Genomic DNA, 21,340 nt, shown 5'->3' with positions numbered 1-21,340 from the left:
TACAGTATTGTTCTGGTAACCACAGCTGCCGGTATTTTTCCGTAGAAACAACGGGATTTTTTTTACGGTGTACGTGACTTGAACAGGAAAAACAAGAAAAGCCTGTTTTCTTGCTTGTAGTCAGTAAATGCTGTTAAGAAATATTTTCTGAAGGAGTTCAGTTTATGTCTCTAAATCAATCTGTTCCCCACCGAGTTCCTTCAGAAAACAAAACCCGAGACTGAAAGAGGCTTGGATAATTCGCTTATAATGAAAGCTCGACATGTTTTAATAGTTTTATTTCTGGTGTCTAATATTACATTATCGTCATGTTTTCTGGAAATGCTCGCGGCTGCTGCATCTCATGTGGTTTACACATTTATTGAACGGAATGATTTGCTGCCGTTTGACCCTAAACGTGAGTAAAACCGCAAAATAACGGATTGTTTTGACGATATATTTAATGTTTCAAATGTCAAAAGTTTCCTTTGTTTCCAACCGGTAGGCTGTTGAATATGTCAAATAACTTCCCTACAAGCACAATGTTGTATTTTTTTCTTTTCTTTTCTTCCTTTTTTTCTGTCGTGAAAGGGTTGTGGTAAATTTTAATCCTCTATATACTTTGTAGACGGGTTCAGATGTAATTTTTTATTCCCAAAATGTGGTTATGACGTGATAACATGCTCCCACGTCATTACATTCAATCTGCTGCCACATAATAGTTTTTACCACATACATTTGAATAAAAATAGCATTAATGAAAGAAAGGGAGAAGGATAGAAATTAAATGACATTCCAGTGTTTTTTCGTCATAATTCCCTTTCTGAATTACATCCATTTTTTTATTCTAAAGGTTACATAAAATTCCTTTCATATTTTTACACCATTTTAGAAGTTGTAAGAAATAATTTTCATGTGGTATTATCAGAAAACCTTAGAAAATATGTCATGTCAGATTTTTTTGGTGTGCTGCTCTGGTTTTGAGAAATTTGTCCAGAAACCTGCAAACCTGCATGAACTGGTTTAAAGGGGTACTTCACCCATGGAAAGATGAATGTGTATTTAAAATTGGTCATTTATGTAGTAGAAATGTGAAATTATTTTTGAATTTGGAGCTTTCTAGACTGAGAAAAGGCAGAAAATGTATTTTTGACTAATGTGGATGAAAGACAACAACTCCCAGAATGCACTTGTTTTGCTGCCATTGCGAGGCCACGCCCAAACCACGCCTATCGGTTACAGGCGGCATTACCAGGAAAATTCAAACAACTAGGCTTGCTTTGTTACATATTAATTCTATAAATCGTGAGTTAGTTCATACATTTACAGCGAAATGGTGCTAAATTGCTTTGTACACCCAAAACCAGGAAAGGACAAGTAAGTTTCCATCATTTTCCGATTAAAGATTTGGAGCAATGTAAACAGTGGCTGCGGGCCATCAAACACCTGAAGTTTGGAGATGACACCGTTATAGAAAACCTAAAAAAACTGCAGAATATGTAGTCTCCATTTCAAGCACGAGGACTACGAACCAAATATCCTTGCAATGAAGAGAACCATTCTGAAGGACACCGCGATACCATCGATATTCACTTTCCCAGAGGACGAACAGCCTGGGCCATCTGGTACTAAGCGTATTCGCCTAAGACTCGCTGATACTAGACTCTATTTCTGATAACACAGTAGCCCATATGTAGTGTTGTAGGTAGCAGTAAAACTGCAAACTTAGCAAAGTAACGTTAGATATATGCAACTTATATGTAATTGTCTAAGTTGACTGTTATCAAAGTAAAGCCACTGTTCTGTAAAACTGAGTTAGTCTATTTATCTATTTATGCTAACGTTACCACAAAAGCCTGTTGCTGTATTGGTTGAGATGACTGCAGAGACCGATACATTTGCGAGATGAACCACTGATGTAGTGCAGACTATAACAAAATAATGCTAATTACTGTAAGCTTAAAAATATAATTGACACCCACTTTTGATAAAATCTTTGATCTATGTCCGTGAGTAACCTCAAACGCGCATATGTTAGAGGTATTGCCTTCTTATTTGGGCAACGAAAAACCCACATTTTTTCACTTCAGAATAACTTCAGTTGCTTGAAATATTATGTAACGTTATTGAACTTGTCATTTCAGACTCCAATCGCGTCTGCTGCGTTAGTGAAACCCCATATGGGCGTGGTGAAAAAATGCGGAACTACCTGCTATTACTGGCTGTAGTTTTAAGCCTCTGGCCAAAAAAGCCTCCGATGGCTCATCGGAGGCTTTTTTACAGAATAAAAATGCATAAATCTCTCATCTCGGGCTGATATGAAGGGAGAAAGCATGGTAATTCGAAAATACTAGTGGTATTCTACTAATACAAAGCTTAATGCTAAATCCTGAAGTATCCCTTTAACTTTTTCAGCTGGCTACAGTCTGGCATTTTCACAACATTTTATTTTGCTTCTAGTAAGTGTTTGTTCTTATTTCAGGTGTGATTTCACTGTACTGAGACAAAAATCCAACAATCTTCTATTGAAATGATTTTTTGATTTCCGAGTTATTTGTTTATAGTACAAATTATTATTGCAAGCTACAAACAAACTTTGACTTCACATATCTTAACATCTTTCAGGTTTGGAGGCAGATTTAAGAGACTTTCTCTTTGGGCAGCACATCGCATCTGATGTTGTATTAAAAGCTGTATCAGCATTTATGGCTGACAGCAAACCAAACAAACCGCTGGTCCTCTCTTTCCATGGGAGTACAGGAGTTGGGAAAAATCATGTCGCTAAAATCATTGCAAGAAATTTGTACGAGAAAGGGGAAGACAGCGATCATGTTCACAAGTATATATCTACATACCATTTCCCACACAAAGAAAAGTTAGACTCATACAGAGTAAGTAAATAACACATATTTCACTAAGATAGTTTTGAATATGTAGCATGCTGTTACGAGTGTTTTGTCAATAGAATTGTCTCCAGAGCAGGTCAAGCCCTTGATTGATTCTTTACAGAAAGTATTTCATCAAATTTCTTAACCCAAACATTTTTTTTTCGTTTAAGTTATAGTTGTTACGTTTGCTGGTATACAACGCACACAACGAGGAGATAGAGTGAATATAAGTCTTTACTTGAGGAGAAACAGGAATCCAATGGAACATACACCAACATAATATAAACGATACCGGACAACACAAGACTAGAAACACAGGGTATATATACAAGGGACTAAAGCTGCCTTCACGTCACCTCGTATTTACCGGTATCTTGAAATGGCAACACGTGACGTTATATTCGGAGCTGTTCACGTCCTTTGACTGGGAATTAAGCGTTTCCATGGCATCACTATCAACGCCTAAATGAATCTACAGCGGTCAGGTGGTACAGCGGCCACGTGGTACATGTGGGAGCTTTCAGAAAACTCCCAGCTTACAAGCTGTAATTACGATCTCTACGAGGACGTGAACGCATTTTACAAGCTAGAATCTCGTAACTACAGGAATTACGAGGCCGCGTGAACGCACCTTAACAAAGGGACTAAACAAGGTGATGAGATGATTAACAAGACACAGGTGAATCAAATGAACTAATTGACAGAACGGGGAAACTAGGTCACAGGGGCAGACAGAAACATGAGGATCTGTAACAATAGTCCACTTTCAAATAAAAATTTCCTGATAATTTACTCACCTCCATGTCATCCAAGATGTTCATGTCTTTCTTTCTTCAGAAGAAAAGAAATGAAGGTTTTTGATGAAAACATTCCAGGATTATTCTCCTTATAGTGGACTTCAATGGCCTCCAAATGGTGGAAGGTTGAAATTACAGTCCTCTAATCCTTTAAGCATAAATCCAACACAATTTAGTGAGGATTTTGCTTAAAAATAATAAGGAAAAAACAATACTGAATCACTATTTTTTTCAGTGAAAAAATTAATTGTTTGGTAGAATATGATTGACACATTAGTCACCATTCATGTGCATAATCCTTTCAGTGTCAATGGTGACTGGGGCTGCCAGTTTTGCATTATACAAAACAGACAAAACAAATGGGTTTGGAACAATATGAAGTTTAGGATTTGTATCTGAAAATAAACAATTAGCATATTTAGTTCTGTCCAACTTTGTATTTTGCCATTATGAGTGGGGCCATTTAAAAAAAAAAAAGGAAAAAGACTTAGGAAGTGAACAGCTGATAGTACAATGATTTAATAGATTATATTGTATGAACCTACAATATTTTCAACCGATGCATGGTATCGGGTTAAAATGTTGTAGGTTCATACAGTATAATGCTTGGCAACTAGGTGTTACAAAATGGTTTAAATATAATAATATTAATAAATAATGTGCCTGTGGGAGTGTTGAAAATATAGAAGAAGTCTATTGATCTGACATTGGCATGTTCTTCAGGAAAATCTAAAGCAGTGGATTCGTGGAAATGTATCAAGTTTTCCCCGTTCCATGTTCATATTTGATGAAATGGACAAGATGCATCCTCAGCTGATTGATGTCATAAAACCTTTTCTAGACTACAATTCCCGTGTAGATGGAGTGTCATTCCGCAATGCAATCTTCATTTTTCTCGGGTAAATGAACTTACATATTACTAAATTACATATTAGTAAGGCAACACAAAATGTAAATTCCACCACTCTCCCAAAATAGCAACGCAGTCCATGATAAGTTATGTGTGATGTTGAGTGGTAAATGTAACATCGTCACCCAGTTGTTGTGCTATAAAGGCATCAGTGCAAAAGTAGTAGTTATTACAGTTGTCATTTACACAACCTGACAAATGCACTTGAAATTTAAACGGGCTGTTTTGCTGCTGCTGTTTAAGAACTAAGTGTATGCAGAAATATTTTTGGTCTCTGCCTCTCTATTACCCTTGGCCCCTAATGTTTACCCATATTTATAGTAATGCAGGTGGGAATGAGATTACTAAAGTGGCTCTGGATTTCATGAGAGAAGGCAGAAGTCGGGAAGAGATCACGATGAACAGCAAGGAACTGGAGATTAAAATCTCTCAAAGCATTATGAATGGGAAAAGTGTGTGATTTTTTAAGTGCATATGTGTTTAGACTACATGAGTTGCAGTAACAAATAATGCATGTATTTTGTCAAACATTACAGTCAATTATTCAGACACTATATATATATATATATATATATATATATATATATATATATATATTTATTTATTATTATTTTTATTTTTTTTACTAGTGGGTGCAGGACACTATAGTTCATTTATGTAAGTGAGGATAGCAAAATAAAGTAAACTGTGACATATTATACCTAAAAATTCTTCATACAGTGGAATACCAGTAAAACTGATGATACATTTGGAACCAAATATTATTCAGACACTTTGACCTGACCATGTTTTGCTTAAGTCTTATCTGACATAATTAAGATTAATTTTTTTCTGACACAGTTTAACTCTGAGATCTTGTCATATTTTATTACCATTTTTTTAAACTAAAGTGAATAAACTGAATGAATGAATGAAATGTTCAAGGTGTCTGAATACATTTTTCTTTGACTGTATAGCCCATACTGGTTTTATTAATGTTGGTTCTTAAAGGTGCTACAGAGGATGTTTTCGTCGACTGAGAAACCAAAGACTGTTACTGAGTTTTTGAAATGAGCGCATGCGTAAGAACAACCCCCTCCTTCACAGCTCATTTCGAGGGAACGCCTCCCAAAACTCGTGCACGAGTATTGGAACACGAGTGTTTACCACCGGCATTCGCTGTGTCGTGTTAGTGGATTCATTATGTCGGACTCACCGCAGGTAACTCATAATCTGCAGTTGTTACTCCTGTCTCCTGACAAAAACATTGCATGCGGCGCCTGTAGAGTGTGGAAAGTTACTGGAGCGCGCAGCCGCGCTCGTCTCTCACAAGGAACGTCATGGCAGTGATTGACAAGCCAGAGGGCCAATCGTTTACGCGATTGGCTGATGTTTTTAAGGCCCTACCTCGTGCACAGATGATGTATATTAATAATATTCCTTTCAGTGCACCTAATAAATAGTCTTTTATCAGTTAGTAAGGACAGTTTCAAGTAATGTATAAAAAGTAATTGTATAAAACAAAACATCCTCTGTAGCACCTTTAAATAATTACATTTAATCTATTCCTGAATATGTGGTTATTCTTATATTATATACATTAATTATGTTCCTCAAGAAATATAATTCTTTAATTTTTTGGTGTATGTCTGTTCAGCAGGTGGATTCTCACACTCCAGTATCATAGATCATCATCTGATTGATCATTATATTCCTTTCCTACCTCTGGAGCTGGAGCATGTGCGTTTGTGTGTTCTGGTTGAGATGATGCATTTGAACAAGAACAGAAACATTGATCTGGCAGATAAAGTGGCAAGAGAAATGCCCTTCTTCCCTGAAAAAGAGAAAATCTTTTCAGTTAAAGGCTGCAGGTCAATCAGACAGAAGTTGGCGCTGTATTGATAAACAATTTTAGCAGCACTTATTATCCAATTTATTGTTTTAACTTTTAGACACATTTGAACAGCAATGAAGTATGACCTTACATCTTTCCTTTGTTTTAACTTATTAATATTTAAGTCTTTGATAAGTTACATTGCTAGAGGATTGAAGTCTCTATATATGTGTCCAGTGTATTTATATTTTGGGTCCACATTCTTTAGTCCTACAAGATTTTGGAAGTAACTCGCACCTGCAGGTCGTAAGAGGCCGCAGAGCAGCTTCCTCAACCGATATGATAGCAACAGAGCAAGCAGGAGAATTCCAAAAGGGACTTCTCCACATGATCAATCCTGCCCTGCCGCCTCAGCAGCCGCGGGACCTGAACTGGTATGGTGCAGACACTCAACTCTCATCCCTCAAGAGAGAGCCATCCAGCAGATTCTTATCTTACAGAAACAAAGCAGCTCCTGAAGACAAAAAGGTGATGACATGTAACCCAGCGTGTGACGTCATGGACTGCCCTCTGCCAATTAATATGGGTGCTTCAGACACCGGTCACACTGATGGCATTCCCCATTGCGTCAACACCAAGACGCAGTGTCAAAGTTCCACTTCGAAAGGGAACGCCGCTCGTCAACTGCAGCTGTAACAGTTGTTAAGCAACAAGAACAGTTTTGCTGAGCCTGTACTGGTGCGCGCTCCGCAGCAGACTTCTTCCCGACAGTCAAAGTGACGTTACGTCACGAAAGTGCGGACTCGTAGGAAGGCCTTGAGTGTTTAGGGTGCCATTTGGGACAGGGCCACTGTGAGCTACACAGAGGACTTTACCTGGAAGTCAAAGTTACGTTACGTCACATAAGGGTGTGGACTCAGAGGAAGACTGTGAGGGTTTAGGATGCCATTTGGGACAGGGCCTCTCTTGCGCACGCGCTCTCTCTTTCCTTGCACGCAATCAGTTCTCCTTAGTTATCAATGTAAAGCTGCTTTGATACAATCTGCATTGTAAAAAGCGCTATATAAATAAAGGTGACTTGACTTGACTTGCGCCTGAATGGTCAAATGCACACATAGTTGCCAAAATGTCCATCGTGTGGAGTATCTCATGTAAATACATTCGGTTATGGCTTAAGTGGACGTAAACAGGTGAGTGAAAACCGGATATGTGTCAGTATATTACATCCATGAATTCACTCTTAAAGGGACAGTAGCCTAATTAAATATTTGTTTGTTATTAATGTTAATCAAACAACAAAATATTTTAAATAAATGTATACATGGTAAATAAACCTACTGTATCTGAAAAACAAGTGTATTTAATTTGTATCTCTATTGTATTTGTCGTATTGTTTGTAAATTTCTTATTTAATATAAAAATAATTGTTGTGAAATAAAATTTCTCATATTACAGATAGAATGGTCATATTGCTCAATGCTCACCTGTCCCATATTCCATTATTTTTATTTATATATTCCAAATATTTTCTGATCATAATTCTGAACTTATTTACACATTTATCTTTACCCTTCATATTGGTAAAGGTGCCGTAGAACTTATTTTTAAAAGATGTAATATAAGTCTAAGGTGTTCCCTGAATGTGTCTGTGAAGTTTCAGCTCAAAATACCCCATAGATTTTTTTTAATTAATTTTTTTACCTGCCTATTTTGGGGCATCATTAAATAGACCCCTTAATCGCCTACGTCACTGTGACGTCACCACTCTAGCTGGAGGCAAAACATAAATAAGAACTCATAGCAGGCACGCTAAAAGTTTGAGGTTTTGACTTTAAAATATCGTCTTCTTGTGTTTTTGGCTGCCAGAATAGAAGGAACAGGACTTTTGGTTCAAAACTAAAGTTTTACCAGATCCCGACAGACATTCCTTCACAGAAATCAAAAAGATAATTGTGGTTGAATGCAATACGGCGTACAGACTGGACGGAGACGATCATAAATAATACTCGTGTTTGCAGTGCACACTTCATATCAGGTAAAATAATCGATGCATATGTAATGGTGTGTTGGTTTTATCTAGTACAAATCAGCAGGTTTCTGTTTTATAGGTGAAATGTCGCCAACTTTCAGCGCACTAGCTACCTTAAATGTTAAACAAACATACAGCGATAGATGTGTGTGCCATCCTTTGAATGGTCTCTTAAAATAATCCACATTGCTAGCCATAATCATAGTTAGCCCAGCGTTAGGTTACATTAGACAATAAGCCTTAACAAAATTCCCCGAACCACCTGAAAGTAATTCATATGTTGTCTAGGAAATATCCAAAACTTAAGTTAATTTACAGAAATAGCTGTCACGGTCCCACAGAGTCAGTGACTGTACATATTCGGACAGTTCTGAACCTTCTTCTGCATCTATGTTTAATAAATCCCTCCTAAAACATGCTAGCTTAGGCTTGTCAACATTGAGTCCAGTGTCTCTCTTTTTGCCTCCAGCTAAGCCCCGCCCACCAGGAAACGTTGCAATGTTTACAAACTTTTAAGGGGTCTATATGAGCCGATTTATGCTGAGGCCCCTTTAAATTCTCATGCTCTCCGCCCACGGAGCTCGCGCTTGCCTTGAACAGCATAAACAAAGTTCACACAGCTAATATAACCCTCAAAATGGAACTTCACAAAGTGTTCGTCATGCAACATGTCTAATCGCGTAAGTACAGTGTTTATTTGGGTGTTTACATTTGATTCTGTATGAGTTTGATGGTGCTCCGTGGCTAAAGCTAACATTACACACTGTTGGAGAGATTTATAAAGAATTAAGTTGTGTTTATGAATTATACAGACTGCAAGTGTTTAAAAATGAAAATAGCGACGGCTCTTGTCTCCGTGAATACAGTAATAAACGATGGTAACTTTAACCAACAGTAGCCTACATTAGCAACATGCTAATGAAACATTTAGAAAGACAATTTACAAATATCACTAAAAATATCATGATATCATGGATCATGTGAGTTATTATTGCTCCATCTGCCATTTTTCGCTGTTGTTATTGCTTGCTTACTTAGTCTGATGATTCAGCTGTGCACAGATCCAGACGTTACTGGCTGCCCTTGTCTAATGCCTTTCATAATGTTGGAATCATGGGCTGGCATTATGCAAATATTGGGGGCGTACACCCCGACTGTTACGTAACAGACGGTATTATGTTGAGATTCGCCTGTTCTTCGGTCTTTTATACAAATGAGATTTATATAAGAAGGAGGAAACAATGGAGTTTGAGACTCAATGTATGTCTTTTCCATGTACTGAACTCTTGTTATTCAACTATGCCAAGGTAAATTCAATTTTTAATTCGCCAAGCTATTATGTAGGTAGGCTATTTATTAGAAATGTTGGCATTTATTTACACACTTGTTTATCTATTAACATACGATGTGATAGCCTAGTTGTCTTTATTTTATTAGCTTGCTTATTTATTTATTTAAGAAGCACATAAAGTATTTCTGTAGTGGTGGTCAGGGGCGCCCCCAAGGGGTGGCCAGGGGTGGCCACGGCCACCCCTACATAAACTCTGGCCACCCCTGTGGCCACCCCAGTATAATTTTGCATTGGGTACTATTAATTTAAATGCATAATGTAAATTCACAAGTTCATGAAGTGAAAGAAAATAAAATGCCACCAAAAAAGATAGATTGACTGACGCCACCAGAGTAGCTGTTTTACTGCCACCAAGAGTCTAAATAGTAATGTCTACAGACCTGAATTTCAAATGTTATTTATACTGTGAAGAGGGTAGGGTAGGGGTGTGCGATATATTTAGTCTACGATTTTATCATAATTGTTGTTTTAACGATGTACAATCGATCTGACATCCCTGTATGTGATGTTGTCTTGTAGGTGTCGGTGCGCATTTAGAGTGCACGCTTTCACTGTGTTAATATCACATGAAGAGTGCCGTTTTTCTCCAGATATCAGCATAACAAATGTTATATAAATTTTATTCATGTTTACATTTTAGACATCATTGCCTGTTTCTGCACAATTTCGCCAACGAATATAGTTCAGATCAAATCCAGAGAATTGTATTGCGTCCCTGAGCAACAAATAGCACTGTTTACTGAATGAATCAGCTTTTTGAACGAATAAGTTGAATCAATGAAAATTGGAAAAGATAGGTTACAAGTGACGACGAGGGAGCTTCAGTTGAACAACAGTGAACTGCGGTCAGATGAGATATTGTCAGACTATGTCAGTAAAATTCAGAAAAATGAACAGGTCCAATCAGCCGTTATTCTGTGCTCGCGGCGCGCACTCAAGTAGGCTATTGCATGCGCAAATGTGCCGGCGCGCTGCATAATTACTTTATTGTAGCTTAAATAAAGCCCAAAAGAATACGAGCAATGACCGTCATTGCTCTGTTGTAAGTTAAGTCATGAAATTACCACACATGCGATTAAAGCTGCCTCAAAACTGAATGCATGTATTTGTTGACATGGTTTTAAAGCTATTGTTATCCAATTTGTTGGCCTTAAAACGTCTTAAAAATGCACATATGTACACCAGATAAATCTAAATTTTCACGGGGGAGCATGCCCCCGAACCCCCCTAGCAAACTATATTTTATGACCTCGGTAATTATGAAACCATAATGCAATCTGAGGTAAATGTGTATTTCTACAAATGTGCACACTTTTGGACTAAAACGGTGTAGGTATGTGTATGCAAATAAATGGGACCGAACGCGACTGAATGTAAAGGTTTGTGTCCTCATTATTCTATTAATAACTACCAATTGATTTTGCATGTATGTATATGTATATACACACACATATATATGTATATATATATGTATATATATATATATATTTTTTTTTTTTTTTTTTTTTTTTTTTTTTTTTTTTGCCACCCCAAGAATTGCTGTGGCCTCGTCTGGCCACCCCTATTAAAATTTTCTAGGGGCGCCACTGGTGGTGGTCATGGTTACAGCGAGTTGATGTCCGCATACTGAGAACTGGTAAAACAAGAAAAGCGTGTTTACTTCCTTGTAGTCGGTAAATTGTTGAGCGTTTGCCATATGGCAGCGTAATCTAAGACTGGGCTATATTAAGGGTTAAATCAAACAAGTTTGCTGAAGGAGTGCGATTTACGTCTCTTCCGTCTAGTTCTCCCTCCGAGTTACTTACAAACGAAACCGAGACTGGAAAAGGGCTGGATGATTCGCTTTCACAATGAAAGCGCGGCATTTGTTTATAGTTTTATTGCTGGTGTCTAATATTACATTATCTTCATGTTTTCTGGATGTGCTCGCGGCTGCTGCATCATATGTGGTTTACACGTTTATTGAACGGGACGGTTTGCTGCCTTTTGACCCTAAACGTGAGTAAAACTGCAAAATTTCGCATCGGGTGTTTTGACGATTTATGGTTAAATATCAAATGTTTAATTTGTTTCCAAAAGATAGGCTGTTGGATAGGCTATGTCGAATAACTTACCAACAAACACAACTAGCCTACGTTGTATTATTATTATTATTTTTTCCGTGAAAGAGTTGTGGAAAATTGTTTATATAGCCTACATAACGACTGGTTTAAACTTAAGTTTTCATTCCCAAACTGTGATTATGACGTTGATAACACGTTCCACGTCATTACGTTCAACCTGGTGACACATATGGGCCTATGTCGTCAAATAGTTTTTACACATAAATTTGTCCAGAAACCTGCAAACCTGCATGAGCTGGTTTTACTTTTTTTTCCAGCTGGCTACATTCTGCCTAAAAATATACGGTATTTCCAAAACGTTTTATTTTGCTTATAGTACTATAGTAAATTTTTGTGATTTAATTGTATTGAGACAAAAATGCAACATTCAGTTGAAATTTTATTTATTTATTTATTTATTTTTTGCTTTCTGAGTTATTTGTATTTATTTGTTTATAGTACAAATTATCATTGCAAGCTACAAACAAACTTTGACTTCACATATCTTCACATCTTTCAGGTTTGGAGGCAGATTTAAGAGACTCTCTCTTTGGGCAGCACATTGTGTCTGATGTTGTACTAAAAGCTGTAACATCATTTATGACTGACAGCAAACCAAACAAACCGCTGGTCCTCTCTTTCCATGGGACTTCAGGAGTTGGGAAAAATCATGTCACTAAAATCATCGCAAGAAATATTTATGAAAAAGGGGAAGACAGCAAGCATGTTCACACATATATATCTGAGCATCATTTCCCACACAAAGAAAAGTCAGACCTATACAGCGTAAGTAAATAAGTGGTAGTACCTTTTGCCTTGGCCTTAGACTCTAGCAATTGCATTTATAACGAATGATTGCTTCTTTACCATGGTCAGGCTCTAGCTTTAAGATGTAAGATGGCCCACAGGACTCTCTGACTCAAAGTTGGCCAGAAACTTGAGGATTTTGGTCATTACAGTTTCAGTATTTTCACTTTATACAGTAGTGAAGTTGTGTTTCTGTTAAACGGACAATTTTTCACCCAGTATTCATTACTACACTGAAAACGTAGTACAAACCCGATTCCAAAAAAGTTGGGACACTGTACAAATTGTGAATAAAAACAGAATGCAATGATGTGGAAGTTTCAAATTTCAATATTTTATTCAGAATACAACATAGATGACATATCAAATGTTTAAACTGAGAAAATTTATCATTTTAAGGGAAAAATAAGTTGATTTCATGGCATCAACACATCTCAAAAAGTTGGGACAAGGCCATGTTTACCACTGTGTGGCATCCCCTCTTCTTTTTATAACAGTCTGCAAACGTCTGGGGACTGAGGAGACAAGGTCAAGGTACCGTTTATTGTCTCCCTTAGGAGAAATTTGTTTTGCGTGAGAGAACTGCTGCACATCAACATACACAAACATACATTCCGTACATACGTCAATTCATGAAAACTCTTGACTCCAAACATGATAATTCCTTATTAAAATACCCATTAAAAAATACTTATTATATAAAAAATAATTAAATTTAATACATGATTACCATACTAGAGTTGATCATTAAGCACTTTTATCAACAACTGGACAAATGAATGTTTATAACGATTATGCTTGCACAAAGGAACCCTATATCTCCTTCCAGAGTTCATCAACGCATACTCGGAGTACAATACATGTGAGGGGTCCAGTATAATCTTGTTAACCTGCTGTATCATAGATGTATCAAAAATATCTTGTATAGAATTTAGTGTCCATACTCCCATAATTTTTCCTGCAACCTTTACCAAATTGCTTATTTGAGCTCTCATCTTCACCGTCAAATTCCCAAACCAAATAATAATTCCATAACGCAAGACAGACTCAATTGTAGCCTTGTAAAAGATATGCATAATATTGCTACTGACTCCAAATAATCTTAACCTTCTTAAAAAGTGTAGGCGCTGATGGACTGTCAATGTGGACTCCCAAATGTTTGTAAGAAGCCACCTGTTTAATCTCCTGACCATAAATTACAACAGAGCTCCTGTCACCCACTGATCTGGGATCTATAATAACCTCTTCGGTTTTTTTAACATTGATCAGGAGGTGATGAGCGTCACACCAGCCTCTAAACCCCTCCACAGCTGCTTTATACTCCTCCGTGATGGAATCTTTTGTTACCAGGTTCACAATTACTGTATCATCTGAGAATTCCACTACAAATTGATTTAATTTATGACTGGAACAGTCATTAGTATATAAAGTAAAAAGAAAGGGCGAACTTACGCATCCCTGTGGGGCCCCTGTGCTACTTACTGCCACATCAGATAACACAGAGTTGATTTTTACTTGTTGTGTCCTATTTATCAAGAAAGAATGATACCAATTTATTAAAGAAGGATTAACATTTAAATTAAATAGTTTCTCCAACAAAATATGTGGTTGAATCGTATTAAACGCAGAGCTAAAATCTATAAAAAGCAACCTAGCATAGGCAACTGGGCTTTCCAGATGCTTCAAAACAAGATGCATTAATGTTGAAATAGCATCATTGGTACCACGGTTACTTTTATAAGCAAACTGATAGTGATCTAAAGATGGCTCCACTTGTCTTCGCAGCTCTCCTATAACAATCTTTTCCAAAGATATCATGACATTAGATGTCAAGGCCACCGGCCTATAGTTGTTATTATCCTGAGGAGAAGAATTTTTAGGAGTTGGAAATATAATCGATTTTTTCCAGAGCTCTGGTATTTTATGCGAATCAAGTGAGAGCTGGAAGAGGCTATGCCAGGCTGGTGTGAGCTCCTCAGCAAACGTCTTTAAAAGAAAACATGACATTCCATCTGGTCCTGTTGCTTTGTTAAAATGCAAGTTTTTAAAAACCCTCATAACAGCATCCGAATCTATTAATATTCTATCATTACAACTGTTATGATTTATTTTACCTAATATTTCATTTCATTCTTTAAAAGTATCAGTCTCAAATCTCATATAAAACTCATTCAGTTCATTTACTTTTTCACTTTCGTTGCAGGCCACCATTGGTTTCCTTTTTGGAGCCATATTGGTCATTCCCCGAATTGAGTTCCACAGTCCTTTTGTGTCAGATTTTAGCAGATGTTGTTCAGCCCGGTCCTTATATTGCATCCTTGCTGACCTCAGTTGCCGGTTAAGGTCTTTTTGTGCTGACCTAAGTCCCACAACGTCCCCCGACTTAAAGGCAACTTTCTTCAATTTTATTGAATCCTTAATCCCCCATGTTGTGTACGGTTTATTGTTCGGATATGACCTCACAACTTTTTGAGGTATAATTGAGTCCACACAAAAGGAGATGTATGCAGTGATTGATTCAGTTAGCATATCCATATCCGCATCCTGATAAAAAATGTCCCAGTCAGTACAAAGAAAACATCCTTTCAGCTCCTCTATACTGTCATTGGACAACACGTTTACCACCTTTGATGCTGGTTTACAGGACTTAAAAACTGATCGATAAGTAGGGAGCAGATGGATAGCGTTGTGATCTGAATTACCTAGGGGGGGTTTGGCTTTAGCAACATATGCATCCTTGATATTACCATAGCACTTATCAAGAGTATTATCTTTCCTCGTACCACACTTTACATATTGAAAAATCCCTGGTAAAGCCCTCTCCAGTCCACACTGATTAAAATCACCAAGGATCAATAAAGGTGCATCAGGCTTGTTTTGTAAATGCCTGTGAACACAGTCAGTGATTTGACTGGCTGCTCTACTAGTATTTCCACTAGGTGGAATATACACAGCGCAAATAAAAATGTTCGTGAATTCTCTTGGTAAATAGTATGGCCGTAATGTAATAAACAGTAATTCTAAATCAGGATTGCATATGCAGTCTCTGATTGCAAAATTACGACACCAGCTTTCGTTAATATATACACAAACTCCCCCACCTCTCTTTTTACCAGAGTTCTCATCTCTATCCAGACGTACATGTGAAAAACCATTAATTTGTATTAAACTGTCTGGTACTTCATTGGACAACCAAGTTTCAGTAAAAACCATCAATCCAGACTCACGATACTCATAACAAACTCCAACTTGTGTATGCAGCTCATCCAGCTTGTTCCGCAGGGAGCGAGGATTGCAGAGTAACACTGGTGGCAACGGTAGTTTGCTGGCTCTACAGATACGCTGCCTGATGCCGCCTCTCTTGCCCCGCTTCCTAGCACGACACGGGGCAGGCCTCGGTTGCCGTAGTAGCTCCTTAGGTATATCTTTCATCAGGTTTGTCGACGGTAACCTGCCACAACTCCGCAAATCCAGAAGTTCCGTTCTGCTGTATAACAGCGGTCTGAAGTCTGCCAGCCCATGTGTAACTCCAAACGTGGCGCAGCTAGTCATCATTAGCCACGCCACCATCACCAGTTCCGTATTCCTCCATCTTAATCATGATCCTTCCCAGCCGATACTCGCGCAAAACCAACTTAATGCATAATACGCACACAAATGATTGAATTTACAAAAGAACAAGTACAGCAAAAACAAACAAGTAATGAGCAGCGAGAACTCTCCTCCATGTCGCCTGCAGGGCAGCACCATCTTGATGTTGAGAATCAACATCAAGCAGAGGAATAGTTGCTCAAGTTTAGGAATAGGAATGTTGACCATTCTTGTCCAGGCTTCTAGTTGCTCAACTGTCTTGGGTCTTCTTTGTCGCATCTTCCTCTTTATGATGCGCCAAATGTTTTCTATGGGTGAAAGATCTGGACTGCAGGCTGGCCATTTCAGTACCCGGATCCTTCTTCTACGCAGCCATGATGTTGTAATTGATGCAGTATGTGGTCTGGCATTGTCATGTTGGAAAATGCAAGGTCTTCCCTGAAAGAGACGACGACTGGATGGGAGCATATGTTGTTCTAGAACTTGGATATACCTTTCAGCATTGATGGTGCCTTTCCAGATGTGTAAGCTGCCCATGCCACACGCACTCATGCAACCCCATACCATCAGAGATGCAGGCTTCTGAACTGAGCGCTGATAACAACTTGGGTCGTCCTTTTCCTCTTTAGTCCGGATGACATGGTGTCCCAGTTTTCCAAAAAGAACTTCAAATTTTGATTTGTCTGACCACAGAACAGTTTTCCACTTTGCCACAGTCCATTTTAAATGAGCCTTGGCCCAGAGAAAACGCCTGCGCTTCTGGATCATGTTTAGATATGGCTTCGTTTTGACCTATAGAGTTTTAGCCGGCAACGGCGAATGGCACAGTGGATTGTGTTCGCAGACAATGTTTTCTGGAAGTATTCCTGAGCCCATGTTGGGATTTTCATTACAGTAGCATTCCTGTATGTGATGCAGTGCCGTCTAAGGCTCCGAAGATCCAGTATGGTTTTCCGGCCTTGACCCTTACGCACAGAGATTGTTCCAGATTCTCTGAATCTTTGGATGATATTATACACTGTAGACGATGATAACTTCAAACTCTTTGCAATTTTTCTCTGAGAAACTCCTTTCTGATATTGCTCCACTATTTTTCCCCACAGCATTGGGGGAATTGGTGATCCTCTGCCCATCTTGACTTCTGAGAGACACTGCCACTCTGAGAGGCTCTTTTTATACCCAATCATGTTGCCAATTGACCTAATAAGTTGCAAATTGGTCCTCCAGCTGTTCCTTATATGTACATTTAACTTTTCCGGCCTCTTATTGCTACCTGTCCCAACTTATTTGGAATGTGTATCTCTCATGAAATCCAAAATGAGCCAATATTTGGCATGACATTTCAAAATGTCTCACTTTCAACATTTGATATGTTATCTATATTCTGCTGTGAATAAAATATAAGTTTATGAGATTTGTAAATCATTGTATTCCTTTTTTATTCACAATTTGTACAGTGTCCCAACTTTTTTGGAATCGGGTTTGTATATTTTGTATATATTGTATATTTAAAATTATAATATGAAAGTAAAAATAATGTACATATTTGCAAAATGACTGTGGGAATATTGCACATATCAGAAGTAATTTTTCTAACTGGGATTTGCATGTTCTGTATATTCAGGAACAGCTAAAGCAGTGGATTCATGAAAGTGTATCAAGTTTTCCCCGCTCTATGTTCATATTTGATGAAATGGACAAGATGCAGCCACAGCTGATCGACACCATAAAGGCCTTTCTGGACTACAATGCCCGTGTTGATGGAGTGTCATTCCACAATGCAATCTTCATTTTTCTCAGGTAAAGCTCTCATGGGTTTGTTTTTCAGATTTCCACAAGTGCAGTTGTAGGCAACATATTAGCTATATAAAATTCAAATGAAGTGATAATGAAATACCTCTACTCCCTTAAGATTGACCTAACTAAGCTGTGTTTATTTATAGTAATGGAGGTGGGAATGAGATTGCTAAAGTGGCTCTGGATTTCTGGAAAGAAGGAAAAGATCGGGAAGAGATCAGGATGAACAGCAAGGGACTGGAGACTAAAATCTTTCAAAACATTTTCAATGATAAAAACAGTATGTATTGAAAAATCATTTAAATACCCTTATGAAAAATAACAAGTGTGCTATTAGTATACTTCTTTTAAACTAAAATAAGAAAGTATACTTTCAGTCTACTTTTTATGTACTTCTCAGAAATAGACTTTCGAAATAGACTGCACTTAAGTATACTTGACTTACACTGACAGAAAGTCTAAGTATTTGGACTATACATTTACTCAGTTTTATGATCGAGATGTACTTAAAAGTATAATTAAGTAATCTAAGTATACTTGGCTTGTAGTAGTGTTTAATCTTTTCATTGAGTAGCCTATTAAATACGTTTTTCACATAGTTTTATATATCGTCATTATTTGAAAATATTAATTTATAAAAAACAGATATGTTCATAATTCTGAGTATCTGAATTTTTGTGTAGGCTGGTAGTGTACATTGCAATTTACAGAAACAAGTGATAGAAGAAGAAGAAGTCCCCCTATCTGTCATCTCAGCCCCCCTAAAACTGTAATCACCTATCTGAATGATCAGGCCTGTGGTGCTTACTCAAGAAAGTTTATCATTTTCACGTGTTTTTAAAGGGGTGGTTCAGTGTTTTTTTTCTAGGCTTGATTGTGTTTTTGGGGCGCAGTTTAACATGTCTTAATGCTTCGTTTTTTTGAAAACACTGTATTTTTCATATATTTTACCTTTATTCTACACCTCTGTTTCCACTGTCATATGAACAGCTCGTTTGACTTCCTGCTTCTATGAAGCCACTCCCTCCGAAATACGCAATGTGCTCAGATTGGTTAGCAGGTTGGTAGCGGGCCCAGTGTATCGTGATTCGCTGAAGCGTCTGGAAACGCCACGCAGTTAGGTGGAAATGTAAATAATGGCATCTATATTGCTGTATCAAATTGAGCCGAATCAGACCCAGATAAAGAGGGTCAAGCAGAACCACTGCAATCGTGGCTTTTAAAGGACGTTTATGAATGGTATTTCATTTTTTTTTTTTTTTGTGTCAAAGTGTTTATATATGCTGTCACAGCTGTTTGTTAGCTTTCAATATACAATTTTATCCTGATTAAAGCTTTACTGTAGCCGAATACATGACTGAGTAGTCGCATTTTTGTAAAGGTAGCGTTTAATTTATAGCACGAATAACTGTTTGTCTATGAACATAGACGTTTGTTGGTGTTTGTAGAATTTAGCTAACTGGCTAGCGAAGCAAAAACGAGTTGCTCTTTGTATATGTCCTTGATGCAACCAAAAATAGCAACAGAACTATAAGTTTAAAAGACATATACAAACAATAATACGTACTTACAGTTTGAAGTCAATAAACAGCAGCTTCTGCTTTTAAAATGGGAACTGCTTCATCTTTCAGTTAAAGCCTTTGTGCAAATCCAGCATTGAACTCGTGTAGATTCTGGAAGCTGTCTTTAGCGCCGCATCCAGTGTAGAAAATATCACAGATTATAATGGGTTCTATTATCTTTTGACGCGTCGCACCGCTCGCGTCCAGTGTACACAACTCTTCCGGGGGCGTGTTTTGCAGGGTTTATGATGTCACCAACCCAGGAAGAAGCTTGTTGTAGTCCAAACCGGTCGTTTTTGTAGGCATTAAACTGCCATAACTTTAAAAGGCAAGATCTCCGTTTGCATTAAACTTTCAGCGCTGTAACTTGCAGATACTGTTTATGCTCAAGCAGCAACATTACACACTAACTAAAGTTAAAAAAGTGAAATTGCATTGAACCACCCCTTTAAGTCTTGTCAGTTTAAACTTTCAAGTGATTTTAAGCCATTCAAGCGTGAGATGCTGTGAAAGAGAAATCAGGGCAGTACTGATATACAATTGCAATAAAGTCAGAGTTGCGAGGTATAATGTCAGAATTGCGAGTTATAAACTAACAATTTTGAGATATAAACTCGCAATTCTGACTTATTTTCTTATATAACTTCTGTTTCAATAATGTTAATCAAACAACAAACGATAATCACTCACTGCTCAACTAAATAACTTCTGTAGCTTTAATAGTATCTGTGTATTTAAAAGTGTTTAATTTGTATCTTTGTTCTCTTGTATTTATTTGAGTTATTGCTTGAATATTTTTTATTCTTTTTATTTTACTATTGACTGTTTACTTGTCTTTAATGTTTGACCTTTATATTAGTTTGGCTAGTATTAGTTTTAGCTGAGATCGTAAATTGGAATCTCGTTAATAGTGATACTTGTTAATAATGATATGATGACTTTTTTTTTTTTTTGAAAAAGGTAGTCAGGCCTACATGTGTACCGATTTGAACTGTCCTGCAGAAAGACTGGTATCATTATATCATTTAAATATTTTTCTATTGAATTAATACCAATTAATAAGTACCGGTATAGGCTACTTTTGACTTACTATATAGTACCGGTAATATAGTGATGCTGAATGGTCTCTTGCTACATTTTCATTGAGGATGAAATCCTAGAAACACCCCAATACACTGAGGTGCCAGTGGTATTTAGCCTACAGCTATTTCAATTGTTGTCTGCCTCCTTTCATTTTTATTGTGTTTTTCTACAGGTGGATTTCTGCACTCCAGTATCATAGATCATCATCTGGTTGATCACTATATTCCTTTCCTACCTCTGGAGCTGAAGCATGTGCGTCAGTGTGTCCTGACTGAGATGGTCCATCTGAAAATGAACCGAGATGATGATCTGGCAGATAAAGTGGCCAAAGAAATGCCCTTCTTCCCTGCAGAAGAGAAAATATTTTCTGTTAAAGGCTGCAAGTCTGTCAGACAGAAGTTGGTCCTACAAACTGATGAATAGACGAAAGAACTGCAGCACTTGTCCAATTTATTGTTTTAACTTTTAAACACACAGTTGAACAGCAATGAAGTATGAGCTTACATCTCTTCTTTGTTTCAACTTATTAATATTTCAGTTTTGAAATTTGAAATTTGCAATTTACATTGCTATCTGGAGTCTGGAGTCTCTGTATTAAAATTTTAATCTAGACCTTCTACAGTGTCCAGTC

At 37.4% G+C, this 21,340-nt stretch overlaps 1 protein-coding gene across 3 annotated transcripts; it reads left to right on the top strand.

The window, feature by feature from the left end:
* The first annotated feature begins 306 nt into the window (after nt 1-306).
* Nucleotides 307-21,326, top strand: LOC125259841 (torsin-1A-like). 3 transcript variants are annotated; one of them, XM_048177785.1, is made up of 5 exons: nt 307-397; nt 12,390-12,655; nt 17,892-18,067; nt 18,211-18,344; nt 20,882-21,326. In XM_048177785.1, exons 1-5 carry the CDS (start codon nt 322-324, stop codon nt 21,130-21,132), a joined length of 903 nt encoding a protein of 300 aa, XP_048033742.1. In that variant the 5' UTR covers nt 307-321; the 3' UTR covers nt 21,133-21,326. The 3 variants fall into 3 exon arrangements, with proteins under 3 accessions (XP_048033742.1, XP_048033741.1, XP_048033743.1); XM_048177784.1 differs by lacking the exon at nt 307-397 and adding an exon at nt 11,340-11,765; XM_048177786.1 differs by lacking the exon at nt 307-397 and adding an exon at nt 11,919-12,175.
* The last annotated feature ends 14 nt before the right edge of the window (nt 21,327-21,340 follow it).

This window comes from Megalobrama amblycephala, linkage group LG24 (assembly GCF_018812025.1).
Source record: "Megalobrama amblycephala isolate DHTTF-2021 linkage group LG24, ASM1881202v1, whole genome shotgun sequence".
Classification (NCBI taxonomy): domain Eukaryota; kingdom Metazoa; phylum Chordata; class Actinopteri; order Cypriniformes; family Xenocyprididae; genus Megalobrama; species Megalobrama amblycephala.
Note: the sequence above shows the minus strand (reverse complement) of the source record. Positions and strands in the feature narration are given on the sequence as shown.

What these genes read in the sequence shown, in the direction of transcription:
- LOC125259841 (XM_048177784.1), top strand. Translation starts at nt 11,618, where the DNA reads ATGAAAGCGCGGCATTTGTTTATAGTTTTATTGCTGGTGTCTAATATT. An exon ending in GCTGCCTTTTGACCCTAAAC is followed by an intron (nt 11,766 to 12,389) that starts GTGAGTAAAACT and finishes CACATCTTTCAG; the next exon opens with GTTTGGAGGCAGATTTAAGA. An exon ending in CATTTTCAATGATAAAAACA is followed by an intron (nt 18,345 to 20,881) that starts GTATGTATTGAA and finishes GTTTTTCTACAG; the next exon opens with GTGGATTTCTGCACTCCAGT.